Genomic DNA, 15,626 nt, shown 5'->3' on the forward strand with positions numbered 1-15,626 from the left:
GTTTGTACAGAAAATTAAGGTTTTTTTGGTTTCTTCCTCAGTGTTTCTTGAAAATACATTTGGGGAATCAGGCACCTTCTACCTGCCCAAACTGTTTGGTAGGGTGAGGGCTTGGTAACTTTTGTTCCCTGTGGCATCTTTCCAGGCACACTTGGAATTTGGAGTCAGGTATACCTTAGAATGTTATCTCTTGTGCTTTTCAACCAGTAGGATGATGAGCAACCAAATAGAAAAAATTTAAGAAAGAATTTTTTTTTCTTATTTAAGACAGAAACTATTTTTAAAAAAGATGAACAGGACAACTGAGACCTTCTGGGCAAATTTTTACATTGAAAAAACACTTTTTAAACTGGTCTTTTCCAGAGAATTGTTCTAATACAAAAGTCTTGAACAGCTCTGGAGTGCATTCAGACTAGAGACTAAATGCACTTTGTAAGATCAACAGCATATTAAAATTCAAGTATGCCAGTAAGGAAGAAAGAGTTTGATTATGTTCTGCAAAACCCTTTCCCCTTTTCTGATTTGAACATAGTGCACAGCTGGCATTTTAGAACCACCATGTGACTCCTAACATTATAGGAAAATGACAGTGTGATGTAACATGATCCTATTGATCCTTTGGAGGACTTAATAAAAATTATATGATATTCAGGGTGTCACTGCATGGGTTACTTTTTGAAGATGGAGGTTAAAATATTTTTAGCTTGATTTATGCTCTTTTCAGGTTTATTGAAGGTTCATGGTTCAGCTTTATGTGTTAACCCACTTTCAAGGGCCTGCTTCTTTTCTGGCATATTGTATGGCAACAAAATAGTTTCTGGTAGTTTAGTCCAGTGTCAATCAATCTGTTGCCATCTTTCTGCATAGAATCATAGAATGATTTAGGTTGGAAAAGACCTCTAAGTTCATCAGGTCCACCTGCTAACCCAGCACTGCCAAGTCCACCACTAGAACCTATCCCTAAGTGCCACATAAACTCATTTAATATTGTAGCCTACATTGATTTCCTAGTCTCCTCTACACCTTTTAGGACTTTTCCATAACTGTGCCATGTCTGCAAATGAATGACCCCTGTCAGCCCCCCATCCTGATGAAGCATGGTGCAGAGGCCCCAGTGCAGCTGAGTGTGCTGCACAGGCACGTGCAGAGCCCTGGCACCATGCAGCCACTCAGCACAATACACACCTGGCGTTCTCCATCAGCACCTCAGGCTCAGCACCACCACTGTTCTTTCTTCTCAGCTACTTCTCTGCTGAACTGCCTTTCTGGGCAGTCTCAGGATGTTTATTCCATTTTCTCACAGCAAATGAAATTTCCCAATTGTCACCATTTCATATCTGCTGTGTTGACTAGTGTTTCCCTGGTTTGTAAATCAAAATATTGCTGGAAGACAGAGTCCATATTATTTTTGTAGAGTCCAGATTATTTCTAAGATTTCAGATGCTTATATGCCATTTTACCTGATTTGGACAGCATTTACTTCACTTCCCCTATGTGTTATTTGGAGGGGAGAGTTAAGCATGATTTCTGCTCCTGTGTACATGGTGTAGATGATTGCTGATATGAGTATTATAACAGTGGAAAGGGTCTTGTAGACCCTGAGAAATGGTAGTAAACAGCTGAGAACAAGAGGCCTTAAAAATCCCCCTTTCCAGCCCTCTGACAAGTAAATACTTCCTTGTCCTGAATGCTGTAGCATTAAACTGGCACTGTCTGATATGTTAAGATCCATTTACTGCTTTATTACAGACACGCACTTATTATATCATGGTGTGGATTTTTAAGCATTAAAATTAACTGTTTTAAGCAAAATGGGTTTATTTTCCTGACTGAGAGATACTACCCACAGACAATTACCTGGTAGGGTAGAGGGCAGTATGTAAGTATTTGTTCATACATTTAGAAGAGTGGGTAGGCTAAAGTCTAGTCTCAAAAAGCATTGCAGTTCACGTCCATGAAAGTGGGCCAGCAAATGGGACATGCATCCATGGAAAGCTTTCATGGGCTCAGCACATCCAGAGCTAATAAACAAGGAAAACCTAAAGTCATTAGAACTTGATGCAGCTGCTTTATGAGTTAAATTCTCTTTTTGCCTTTCTCTTGTCACATTACTTTGGAAAATAAATTTAATCAGTCACAGTGGAAATCATGCTTTACAAATAATGTTTTTCTGACATTGACACTTTCATCAATTCCTGTCAAGCCTGTCTGGAAAGTTTGAAAGTAATCTATAGGCTAATGTGTCATGAATTTGCTAGTGGATAGAGTCCCAAATAACAGCCACAGAAGGGAAGCATTCTTGCAAGCATTATCAGATAGGTATTTTATGTATTTATTGCTATTAAAAGTATGTGGGGTAGTTTAAGACCACTGAGATTAAGGGTTTTGATCTTTCAGTTTACTCTTGAATGTATTGTTTGAGGTAGAAATGCTATGATACACTAAGGCACTGCAGCCTACTCACTCTTTTTTCCCATCTTACATTCTATGTTGATTGTATTGTGCATCATTCCACCTTTTACAGCATAAATGCACAAAGGTTTTATGTGACAACAATTTTTCTCACAAATCCCTTATTTTGGTCAACACAGATAACCAACGATTCATTTCTAGATTCCTTCATTTTAAGTACATTGGAAAAAAAACACGAGAGAAAGATCTCGTCAAAGGATGGACTATTATGCCAGGCACAAATGTAGCAAATTCAGTAAAACAACCTATGTTACATTTGCATCAAAGTCCAGACATTATTAAGAAATAGCCGTAAGTGAAATATAATTCAATGTACTAAAAGCTAGATTGATAAAAATATATAAAGTGTGATTATTATGGTATTATTTTGGTATTATTATAAGTAATATATTACATTATTATAAGTGATATTATAATATCCACAAAAGCTGTGGTCATATAAAAAAGCAATTTGTCAGTGTTGCTCTGAAGATATATGTCAGAGAATTGAATGATGCTTTTACATATTGAATGATTCCTTTCTGCCCTGAAGTATTCTTATTACTTTTATATTCAAATGCAAATACATATATTACATCATATGTAAACGTGCCATTTTTAATTGGCAGGAACAGAGGCAGCTCAAACCCTTTGTTGGGGTTTAACTTAGTAAAGTAGCAATAATTTTGCATCTCATTGCAGTCTCACATTGTCCCTTGATTTGTGCCTTCTCACCCCTTTTCAGCACTGCAGTGCTAAGGAAGGGAAGACCTTTCTTGTCAGACAGCTTCTTCCATCTGGTTTACACTCAGGTCTGGCTCTTCAGTGGCCTGGCACAAATTGCTTAACACTCTTCTGGTAGACTCAACACCACCAGGTGCTTCTTACAAGTTCTGCTAGTGTATGAAGCTGGGACTAGAGCACTGTGGTTTCTGCTGCTACTCAGAAGAATTGCTGGAAGATGCAGAACTCTGAGAAACAAATTAAATCTGTGACTATCAGAGTTTCTGTTTCCTCAGTTGTCCATGACTTCCCTAACAATTCAAGGAATTTGATGATGTGATAGCACCTGGCTTAGGCACCTCTCTACAGCCTTAGACTGTGTGGATGCCAAAGGATGCTCCTGTCCATGAAAACTGAAATTACCTAACAGAAAGCTGTATCTTGGCCACACATTTGACATATCCCCTATGCAAATGTCTAAAAGATTAGAGGAAGTAATTTGCTATCTAATTATGCTAGGTTGTTGGGTGTCAAAAGGAACATAGAGCTTTTAGCCCTGTAGCATAGAATGTTTTCTGTTGCAGAAATGCTACTTGGATGCCTTAACAGACAAAGGTGCATTTCCCTATGAATTCCACAGTGAGTCTAAGCACATGTCTGGACTTCCTTAATGCAGCCTCCGCGTCATTGCCTGGGTCATTGCATACATGACCTGTGCTGCAGTAGTAATAAAATTTGTGACAGGGTGCTTCTTCCATACAGCTCCACTGTCAGGAAGGTGACTTTGCTTTAGTGGGATTTTTTCTGAGTCCACATTGAATTTGGTAGAGCAAATGTGTTCTTAAGAGCCCTTCTGAGAATCCAGTCAGGTTGCTGGAGAGACCAGTAGGGGTGTACTTGTGCTTAGTCCATTTCATGGGGGGAAAAAAAAGCAGCACAATGTTTTGAAGTTCACATTCTGTGTGAATTGAGCTATACTTCAGGAATTCAGTCACTGTGGAAATTTGCTCACTTTTTCTATTGAGAAGATAATTTCTAGCAAATGAGACACTTTATAACAATATCCATTATTTCATAACCTGTTCATTGCATCTCATAAAAATCTGCATGTTTACATTGTTTCATATTGTTGCCAGTTAATTTGCATTTTTTATCCATGTTCGATTTGCATTCATTAACTCATCATTTGCTGGTAAGTGTGTTCTTTCTATACATATTCAAAGAAATTCTTTAATTCAATTTCTCTGTTTCTTCTCATACAGTCTCACAGCCAGATATGCAACTCAGTCTAATCACAGTGGAATTGCAACCAGTCAAAAAAAGGCTTCTAGGTCAGTTAAATATCTCTAATTTATTGCTTGTTAGTGATACTCAAGCAAGTATATGCCCATTGATATTTTATCCTTTGGACTTAAGCAGACACTAAACAATGCGCAATTTTTGTTATGTGAGCAAGCTTTGGAATGATGAGCTTTGCCACAGAAAAGCCTTGTATTTATTGGCTTTTGGCCAATTGGCTGATTTCTACTATATACTAGCAATAATATTTCTGGTTGTTATGTATCCTGCATCTTTGTATTCTGCATGTAAAATATTGGATGTGAGGGATTAGTTGGTGATTTTAGTGCTCTGTGCTTTCTGGCTCAATTCCTGACTTTAGTCATGAGTGAAAAGAAGTTTGGGAGTCCACCCCAGTTCCCACTAGATGTTTTGCATATATAGCTAACCCACCTGAAAGTCTGAGTTCACAGAGTCAAGTTTACGCAGAAGCAAAATAGAGCAGAAAAAAAGAATGACTTCCAAGATTTCTGCTCCATCAAGAATAGCCTGCACACAGTCCCCATGAATGAGAAGCTTTGTTTTGGCAGTGAATTTGACAGAGCTGTGTGTTGGAACTGATTTGTTTCAGATTTTGTCAGTACTTTTAGTCTGTCATTTCTATGAGCACTAAAATCTACAAGCCAGATTATAGAAGAAAGAAGCTGAGGTCTAAAGCTTACTCTTTTTGTTTCTAGCTTTATTTTTTTTTTTTTTTGTGGGGGGATAATTAATGTGTTCATTAATTATACCTTTGCATTACAGTTCATTGGTGAGACCAATGAACTCTAAGTTGTGTAATCTCCAATAAAGATTGTGTTTTGGGGTATGGAACACTAACACAATGTGTGTTTCTGGTGATAAGTTGAAATGAGCTATACTACGGTCCAGTTGCTTTGCACCTGCATTTATAGGTCTTCGTTTTCTTTATTGCTGATGCTCCTGTCTTGTCCACATTAAACTTGTCAAAGTTAACAGTCTCACTGTCTAATACTTTAAATCTGTGGCAGTGTTTCCGAAACCTGTTCAGAGGTATGTGACTTGTCCCTTATTTGTTATACTCTTCTTTGCATTTCCTTAGCTGCTTAACATGATTCTGCAAGAGCAATTTAAAACCTGAATTCAATTAAGAAAGTCAGCAGATGAGGTAAACTGGAAATTGTGTAGGGAAAATGACCTCATGCATAATGGGCTTATTGTGGCAAGTTCTTGAATTCTGGCATACAGAATATATGCAGAACTATTTTGTATTTTAACAGAACAGATGAGTTTCTAGTGTTGCACATGCCTTTTCATTGCTTTTGTCATTACCTCTGACAAACAGTCTCAGAGCTCTTACTGCCTGTCAAATTAGGGTAATGAGAAGGAGCAAATGGATTTTTAAGTTTGTTTTAGTGCATTCCTCAGGGAGCAGAAGATCACTTGAATTCACGGGTCACGGCAAAGGTTAGCATGCGCACTGCTGCAGAGCGGGGACAGTCTGCTCTGGGCTCGGCACAGAGACTAGCAGGGCAGGCTGGCAGCCAGAACCAGCCATGAAAATAACCAATGGATTTGTTCTCTGAGGTTTAAACTGGTGAAGAGACTATGGAGTTGTTTACAAATGTTTGCAAATGAAAATTAAGTTATTTGAACATTTCTGTATGCTAGTGTATTAAACAAACAAAAAAAGTTTTGAAAAAATTAAATGTTTTGTAATTTTTTGTAATGTGATTTTTTTTCCTTCCTTCTAATGCTGCTCTTTTATAATAATAATAAAGTAACAGAATTTGATAATTCTGGTAGAATTTGCACTGCCATTATTAAAATCATTCCAATAAGCAAGAAGCAGAAGAGAGATGCTGTTCTATGGCAAAATCCTATGACTGATTTGAGCAATTAATTTTATGAAAGAAATAACAAAACTAGAAAGGAATGGGTGTGCCTACAAAGGTGTTTCAGAAAGTTTGTAGTAGGCACGTATTAAGGAATCTTACAACACAAAACAAAAACAAATTTAAAAAGATGCCGGAAACAACAAAAATCTACATTTTTTTCCCCCAGTATAGCCACAGAGTAAGGTTCAGATGGTGGCAGCAAATACTAAGAAATGAACTGTATAGTCTACATTATATACTTTATCTAAAAGGTGTAAATGCATCTGTATCATCTAGATAAAATACATATTTACAATATTTTTTCATTTAAAATAGTAAGGAGGAAGTATTTTAGTCAATAGCCTTCTGAAAAATAACTGAAGAAGATAACTAAAAAGTCAGATTTTATGCTAAACACAACTGTGAAAAATTTAATGAGATACAACATATTTCTTGACTATGTATTGCTGGGCTTTTTAATCTATTTATTTAATATTTGCTCTCCAAAAGTGACATATTAGTAAAGGTTGATACTGCACTTTAATATTTGTTAGGGTGAATCTGTTTTAGCAATGTTAATGGCAAATGCAAAGCATCTTCTTACATGTCTTGTGACTCTAGAAAGCATCTTTTTCCCTTTTGTGTGCATAAGGATAAGTTTAAATTTTCATTTGTGGAGTCTGACTAATTTGAATCCTCCTGTTTGTTGTTGCTTCCTGAATTCTTCGGGTTTAGTTGGTTTGAAATTGTGATCTGATATTTGCACACTGTCTCTGCTATATGTTGTATTACATAAAATTAACAGATTTCTCACTGGTTCCTCACTGATTTTGTCACCATTCCAGGCTTCCAGGACCCTCAAGGGTGCCAGCTGCAGGCAGCAGTACCAAAGTCCAGGGAGCTTCCAATTTAAATCGGAGAAGTCAGAGCTTTAACAGCATTGACAAAAACAAGCCTCCACAATATGCAAACGGAAATGAAAAAGGTAAGGGATTAAAGTTACTAAGTTTACTCTCCGTAACACACAAGAAGGAAAAAAAGAACCTTCCACAAGGGTCAAAGAAGAGACTGCAGTATTTAGACTTGGTAAGGAATACCTATGGGAATTGGGGCCTGAATTAGGACTTGTGCTTCGGTTTAAGTTCAGATACAAAAACTTTCCAGATGTCACAATTGATGAAAATATCACAGGGTGACTTTTACAAAGTAAAAGTTAATCTGTATTGGATGCCTGTAATTTTATTCCATATAAAAGTCTTCTCTTACCCGAAGGAGTACTGCCATCATTTTCAGGGGACTTGGCATCTTAGCCTCTAATGGAGAAGAATCAGAACATTATATTTGCATCAGAATGTTACATGTATCTATTCTTTCAGAACCTGACCTAGTGTGTGTATAATACTGACTAAAGGATTGCAAGTGAAATGAAATTTTGCAGGGATTTGGAGCAGCCATTGTGACAATGAGCTGAGTACCCTGAGTCTTTATGTTTCTCTCACCATTTTCCTGGAAAATGTGCCTCTTCAGGCTTTATCTCAAAAAGAACAGTGCAGAAATGCAGCTTTCTGAGTTGTGTAACTAATCCATCCCCTTCCTCCCCTTCTTTTTCCCTTTGTGTAATGAACAGCATTTTATTCATATCTCTGGGTTAGAACTGAGTTGAATATGATACAATATACATAGTACCCGTTTGCATCCTTGGGGTCTGTGGGAGGAACAAGTATGCAATGAATGTTCTTCATCCAAGCAACAGGCAGCTATCCAGACTTTTTTTACAAAACTCTGATGACCATGCTTTGCCCCTAGCTGTATCTGAAGATATAAAACCATCCTTTCAATAGTTATTCCTTTATTTTTACTATCAGGATAGAATGTTTCACGTAGTTCTGTAGTGGGTTTAATTTTATCAAGGAGTTGTTTGTGTCAAGGCATCCAGTCTAAAACTAGAAAAAGATCAGTGTGAAAACTGAGCACACACTGTATAATTCACAAATACGATAGTGAAGTTATGAAGCAGATGTGGCTACTTGAGTGAAGGTATGTACAGCAGCTTAGGTTTTCAAATTGCTTCATAATGTTGACATGTTTGCTACTGGAATATGTGAGAATGAAATGATTCAAGGTGAGACATTAATGTACATAATAATATTCTTAGCTCATTACTTGGAAACTGTCTTTTGACTGCTAAGACTTGCATTGCATTGTACATGTACGTGACTTTTTGCATGATGTATTTCTTTGCTTCCCCATTTTTTACAGCAGAGAATGAGAACTTCGATGAGGTTTTTACTGAAGTCACTACTTGCAGGAGGATAAGGAGTGGCTTTTTTTGTAAAGTCAATCAATTAATTTTACAGAAAATAGAAAAAGTAATGCTGCCTATCTACAGACTACTGTATTTTATATGTTTCCATGTGGTTATTTTTCCTATCAAAACAGTAGAATAGATGAAGAAAAATTAGTTTTACATGATAATCAAAGATAAATACAAGTTTGTTTTAGGGTATAAAGCATAAGTTCATTAGAGAAAATGACTGCTGTGAATGCAAGGGTAGCAAAGTGAAATTCTTTCATAATATCCTGAAAGAACAGAAGAACTTGTATTTGAGTATCCTGTGCTCTACTTTTACTAAATAGAAAAACAACCACACCATGCTATATTTTAAACTTAGTTACTATAGTCACTACTTTTTGAATATTATGATGAGATTTCCAGGTACTTTTTTGATATTTTTTAAAGTATTTTAGGATGTTCTGTAACTTGAGATTTTTGAAGAATTTGTTTAGAAACAAACTTCAACCTTTACAATAGTAATTATATAAAATAATATAAAATCCATCCTTTAAAAAAATAGTGCTACCATACAATAAGAAACTGCTTGTTTCCCTACAGTACGTCAAAAATAGACCTTATATTTAATTTTTACTTCTGATGCAGATGCTTGGAGCAAGATCATTTACCAGATTTTTTTGAATACATGCACAGTCCATATACCCTAATTTCTAAAACAGGTGACTTGTGCTAATTAAATAGCTGTTAGATATTGGGACCATCAAACCTGTTCAAGGACAGACCACTGTTGTTCTGTTCCCCGCTGTACACCTTCCTCTATGTGCAATAAGGAGACCTCAGAAAATACATACAGCATAAGATTTTTTTTTAATCCAGTTATAGGTAGCACTTGTAATCCACTCCTGCATCACATGGTCCCTCATTCACAGTGGGGAATGGATGTGCAGTCACAGAGTTAAAGGAGACCTGAAGGTGTTCCAAAAGAAGTAATATAATACTAAATACTCTTATTTAGTATTCCATTATTTAGTCTCTCATTGATATGATCTCCTTTGAACGTTGCTTAGGGAGTAGTGTAGTTCACTCAGTAAGAAACCTGGCTCCCCTGAGCAAATGCAGGTTTGCTCTTTGTGAAGCAGAGCAGTGTTCACCAACAGATCCGATCCATTGTGTGGTACAGGTAACTGTGTGTAGATCTGGTTAGGTCTGAAACACAGAATGCACCAGGACATTAAACAAGCCATTAGCTGAATCTTGTTTGTGGAGCTTAATGCAATGCTTCTTTTTTTTGCGTTTTTTTTTTGCTGGACTCTGCAGCTTACAGATCAATTTCAAAGAACATGCATGCTTTTCAGACATGTCAGATTTATCTGCCTCTGATTTAATAACATAAAGATAAAAATAAAATGAGGAAAATTAGACTGTTTTAATGAAATAATTACTCAGATTACTAATAAGATAAAGAAAAAAGTAAATTTTGAGTAGAGCAAAGAAATAATGTTCTAATTCACACATTCTTTAAACAAATCTTTATCCCTTAGATCTTAGAAACAGTGTATTGGAACACTGATGAAGGTCTCTATGTCATGGAGTTGTATATCCAGCTTCTCAATATAATTTAGTGATATAAGATGGTGTTTCTGTTTTCTCCAAATTCAGTTTTAACAGTATTTGGTTATTTTGCCCGTATGAACTCTGAGAAACTCTGTCCTGGAGCTCTATGGTGTGATGATGCTGATGCAAATTGTTCATCTCTGGCCAGTATGTATATTTGTAGCTAGTTTGTGTATGTTTCTTCTGGTGCCCCTATTTTTCCAGTTATTCCTGGTGGTGTTCTCCTCTTGTGCTGATAAGGGGTAGCTACTTTCTCATGGACAGCTACAAAGGGAGAGTTGAACAAGCTGAATTCTTTTAGTCTCACTAGATAGACCTCCCATTCCTTCAAACATTCTTATAGCAGCCCTTTGCAACTCACATTTTCTACTAACCTTTTTTTGTTGTGATGGGCTAAAAGTGGATAATCTTGACCTGCCTGCAACAGAATATTTAGATTATCATGAGTAATTTTGCTGCAGTGGAGGAGCTGTTAAGAGGTTGTCTTCTCCAGCAGCATGGAACACAGTTAAGGTCACACATGAGAAGACAAAGGAAATTGGTTATGTACTGGGCCCAAGTGCAACTCTTCACATGTCCATTATATTTTCAACAGCCTATGAAAAGTGGATTTGAAAATGTCCATTCAGTCATCATGTTCTTGCTGTGTAATGATAGAAGTTTCTCTTTTTGCATTAAATATCTGAGGGTGTTGTGTTTCTGCTGTGGTTTTACAGTGGAGGTTGAGCTCTGAGTTCTCAAGCAGAATGCAAAACTGTTTTCACTGGAATCTGACTGTGCATCTCAGGAATAAGGGGTTAAGCTCAAAACAGAAGACATACTTATTGTAAAATTTAGTATATAGAAATAACAAATGCTTTTCATAGACTGGTTTCACTCTGTCTCAAAATCACCACAAGGTGGGGACAGGTTTCATGTAATGAGCAGCTAAAGCCAAGCCCAATTGAACACACAGAAAGCAGTTAATTGTGTGCAGCTTCAAGTAATGCATTTGTGCTGGAGGTGGGGGCGGAATAGATCTTTTAATTCCACATCTTTAAACATACAGACAGGTTGTCAATATTTCTTGAGGGCATGCAGTTCACATTCCTTGCAGAAATATTAAGGTTGCCCTTTAAATTGAAGATTAATGACACACTAAAATTCTCTAAAATTTTTTGTTGCTGTTTATGATTTGTGACATAGGGATCAAATAAATACCAGTCCAGGAACCTGTATTTTTTTGTTATATATGTAGCAGAACAAGCTGCTGTCAAAACAGTAAATACTCTTCATTTTACATTTTCCCTCAATGAGTTCAATATTATACAGCTGGAAATATGGCAAGGCAGGCATTCTTCTTTTTAATCAGAACACTTTTTTTGGGGGGGGAGTAAAACTAATAGGCTGAAGCCATAAATATGTAACATAACTAATACAACAGAACATGGTGGCATCACACTTTTCATAGATTGTTACATGTATTCTGCATTAGCTTTGCATATTCTTATGGTGAATTGTTCTTCTGCAAAACTATTGGTACAGCTTAAGACTCCAATTCTCCTGTGTATTTAGGGCTAGCTTAGTGCAAGGCAAGATGTAGGCAAGTGCACACCCACTTTTGAGCTATCAGCCCTGTGGCTGACTCCTCGTATAAATTAAATTTTAAAAAAGCCTGAGGGCTGCAGTAATTTCCAACAGCTGTGGTTGGCCCCAGGCTCTCTTACAGCATCTGAGGCTCACTAGATGAGAGCAGAGGCCCAGCCATAATTCCTGCCATGGTCCCAAGGGATCAGCTATAGCAGCTGCCCACCAAAGGTGCTCCATGGTGCAAGCTGGAGCCTGGGAAATTTGCTGTAAGTAAGCTTGTCACAAAAAATACTCTGAAGCAAGCTCTACCTGTAAAAGTTTCCTGGCTTAAAACAGGACTTGGAAGAGCTGCATGAAACCTTTTGTGAAGGTGGAATGAGCTCATCTACAGAATCACAGAATGTGCCAGGTTGGAAGGGACCATAGTGGGTCATCTGGTCCAACCCCCCTGCTCAAGCAGGGTCATCTCACAACACATGGAACATGAGTTCATCCACATGTTTTTTAGTATCTCAGGTGATGGAGAATTTATAACCTCACTGGGCAGTCTGTTGCAGTTCTCAGTCACTCACACAGTAAAGGAGCTCTTCCCCATATTTGGGTGGAACTTCATGTGCATCACGGTCTTCCTGTTGTCTCTTACCCAATTGCGGGCACCACTGAGAAAAGCCTGACTTCACACCCTCCCTCTAGATACTTGTATGCATTGGTGAGGTGCCCTCTCAGTCATCTTTTCTGGAGGCTGAATTGGCCCAACTCTCCCAGCCTAAACTTGAAGGAGAAATGTTCGAGTCCCTTCATCATCTTTGTCACCCATGTAGCACTGTGGCATTTGCATACCAGGCTGAGATGCACACAAAAAACCAGCTGGGCAGATGGAATTATATAGCATCTATTAAGGTGGAGGTGGTTTGCTTAGTGGAACTAGTTACTAATAGATTTAAGCAAGTGAAAATTTTATTTGTTGTCATACTACTTTATTCAGACTATTTTTAAATCTTTTTCAACTAGGACTTCTTAATGCTATCCAGAGCAGTAAATTTTGCTATGTTTTCATTCTCTTTGTTAAAGGAAAAACAGCTTAACTTTCAGTATTCTCAAAATTCTGCCTTTCCTGAATATATTAGTAGACTTCAGACTTCCAGATGGGTATTTGAATCTTTACTTGAGGTTTAGGGCTGAGACTGCAAAAATGAAAGCGATTCATAACTTCATATTCTGTGCTGAAGTCCTCATACTGTCCTCAGCATTCTCATCTATGATATTATTCAGACAGGGAGGGCCCCAATGTATAAAATACTATGTGTATATGCAAAGCATCAAGCACTCTTTTTGTCATTGCAAAAACTATATTTGAATTGTATGTTTCCTGGGTTTTTTGTAGTACAGAATTCAATATACTATAGACCAGCTTACTTTTAATTCCCCAGCAGTGCCAATACTGAATGGCACAGCAAGATGCATCCACTAAAAGAGCACATGTCAACTGCTGAAATAGCTGTGTACCACATGATTTGATTGCTGTTACCGCTTCATTTTTCTGGTGTTTCAGGGTGATGGTGTTTATATACTCAGAAATGTTTTGGGAATCTGAACTTGGGAATACTGGAGAGCTTAACCCTTTCATGCATTGCTCTGTTTCGGTTAATAAGGCTAGATGACAAAAATCAGAGCTATTAATTGGCATAATTTGCTTATTGCAGAAGGGGCCTTGTTCTCATTCATTCCAAAGATCCACTGAAGTTTATGGATGATACAAATGTAGTGAATGTGCCAGAGCCAAACCAACTATCATTGCTGTACCCATGCAGATGATGTATCACTGTAACTTGCAAGTACTGACACTAGTGAAATTGTTGATAAATTTTTTTCCTACCTTTGAAAGTGTACTGGGATAAGTTCCTGAAGTGAGCTGCTAAATATTGTTAACAGTACTTAAAACAAAAATGTATTGCCACCAGCCTTTTTTGCTTTTATGACTATTGATTTTATGCATTTAATTTCTGTATTACTAAGTCCTTCTCCTGTTGCCCAAAACCTTAGCTTTCTAGCACATATTTTCCTTTCACTAAACATCAGACCCCTCTTTGTGCAGTTCTGGTTTTCTGACATAACTGTAGCATTCTTTTTTTTTTCTTCTTCAATGTTTTGTTATGAACAAGTAATTGGAAAAATAAAAGATTAAAAGATTAAAAAATAAAATCTTAAGTTGGAAGGCTTGATTAGCATATAGAAATTGTTGTAATGAAGGTGTTTCTGAGGCTTTCTTGGACTTGTAGAAGTATCAAACACCGTGATAATGGAGGGAAGAAAGGCATATTCTGTTAGAATCCTTCATGTTCTATGCACATATAAATTATGGTTATTTTAAATCAAATATAAATGTGTTTTAAATGCCAGGGTATATGACATCACCCTCAAGCATGAGATGGAAGAGTAACTATACACTATGGCTTTTTTCTGTTTTTTAAGCAGATTCACCAAAAGGCCCTCACCCCTCTTCAGGCATGAATGGAAATGTGCAGCATCCCACCAGCACCGGGCAGCAGCAGGTCTCTGCCATACCCTCTCCAAGTGCCAGCAAGCCTTGGCGCAGCAAATCCATGAATGTCAAACACAGCGCGACCTCTACCATGCTGTCTGTGAAGCAGCCCAGTCCCACAACCTCCCCTACTCCTACTCCTACTTCAGACAGGCTCAAGCCACCCCCTTCTGAAGGTGTGAAGCCCCCTTCATCTGGACAAAAATCTATGCTGGAAAAATTCAAGCTGGTTAATGCTAGGACTGCTCTGAGACCTCCTTTGTCACTGAGCTCAGGACCCGGTGACAGTGGGAGAGAGGATGACAACTTTTCAGAGTGTGGTGACATGGATGTCTTAAGTGGTGGGGTGAACAGCGGCGGCTCCACAAGTAGCAGTCCCAAAGTATCACCCAAGTTAACCCCTCCAAAAGCTGGCAGCAAAAATCTCAGCAATAAAAAGTCTTTGCTACAGCCAAAGGACAAAGAGGAAAAGAACAGGGACAAAAACAAAGTTTGCACTGAGAAAGCAGTCAAGGAAGAGAAGGATCAGGTCATTGAATCATCTACAAAAAAGAGCTCAAAAATTGCAAGCTTAATCCCAAAGGGAAGCAAGACTACAGCAGCCAAGAAAGAAAGTTTAATATCATCTTCTAGCGGGATCCCAAAACCTGGATCAAAGGTGCCAACAGCAAAGCAGAGCACTTCCTCCGCATGCACAGGGAGTAAGGAGGTTGAAAAACTGAGGACTACAAAAGGAAACCAGTCCCAGTCAACACCAAAATCTCAGCTTAGTGAGAAGGCTTCTCCTTCCTCTGGTCTTGCTTCTTCTGAAGGGAAAGAACCAAGTGCTGCTCTCACTCCAGGATCCTCCGTTGGCCCCTCGATGGCTGCAGGCAGTGGCCAAGGCACAGGAAATGGTGTAGTCCAGCTTCCTCAGCAACAGCAATACAGCCACCCCAACACTGCCACGGTAGCTCCTTTCATTTATAGGTAAGATCATGGAGAAAATTGGGGTTTGTGCTTCCAATTAGGAAAGAGAGCTAAAATGGGTATAGTAATGGTGGATCATGCTGTTATCCCCCAGTTTCTGTCGCAGCATCATGCTAATATTTTTCTAATATTATTTTTTAAATTAATGTTACTCTATGAACAATTTCTTACAAGAACTTCTTGTTTGCATTCTAAGAACCTCATTATCTATTTGCTGATATTTGGTAGTATTTGTTTAGAACTCACCATTCTTTTAAAAGATCATAAAACAAATTCCTGATGTTTTCAGAAT

At 37.8% G+C, this 15,626-nt stretch overlaps 1 protein-coding gene across 8 annotated transcripts in view; it reads left to right on the forward strand.

Annotated features, from left to right (window-relative positions):
* NAV3 (neuron navigator 3) overlaps positions 1-15,626 on the forward strand; it is a 507,738-nt gene that overhangs the window by 364,215 nt on the left and 127,897 nt on the right. For 6 of the 8 annotated variants that reach the window (XM_054271027.1, XM_054271035.1, XM_054271054.1 and 3 more), the window contains 3 exons: positions 4,437-4,505; positions 7,193-7,332; positions 14,296-15,334. In XM_054271027.1, coding sequence (XP_054127002.1) covers positions 4,437-4,505; positions 7,193-7,332; positions 14,296-15,334 — 1,248 coding nt within the window. The remainder of the gene's footprint in view (positions 1-4,436; positions 4,506-7,192; positions 7,333-14,295; positions 15,335-15,626) is intronic. The other 2 variants (XM_054271020.1, XM_054271063.1) reach the window with 2 other exon arrangements.

The sequence above is a fragment of the Melozone crissalis genome, unplaced genomic scaffold (assembly GCF_028551555.1).
Source record: "Melozone crissalis strain CALT ecotype California unplaced genomic scaffold, PUWL_Pcris_2 ptg000004l_1, whole genome shotgun sequence".
NCBI lineage: Eukaryota > Metazoa > Chordata > Aves > Passeriformes > Passerellidae > Melozone > Melozone crissalis.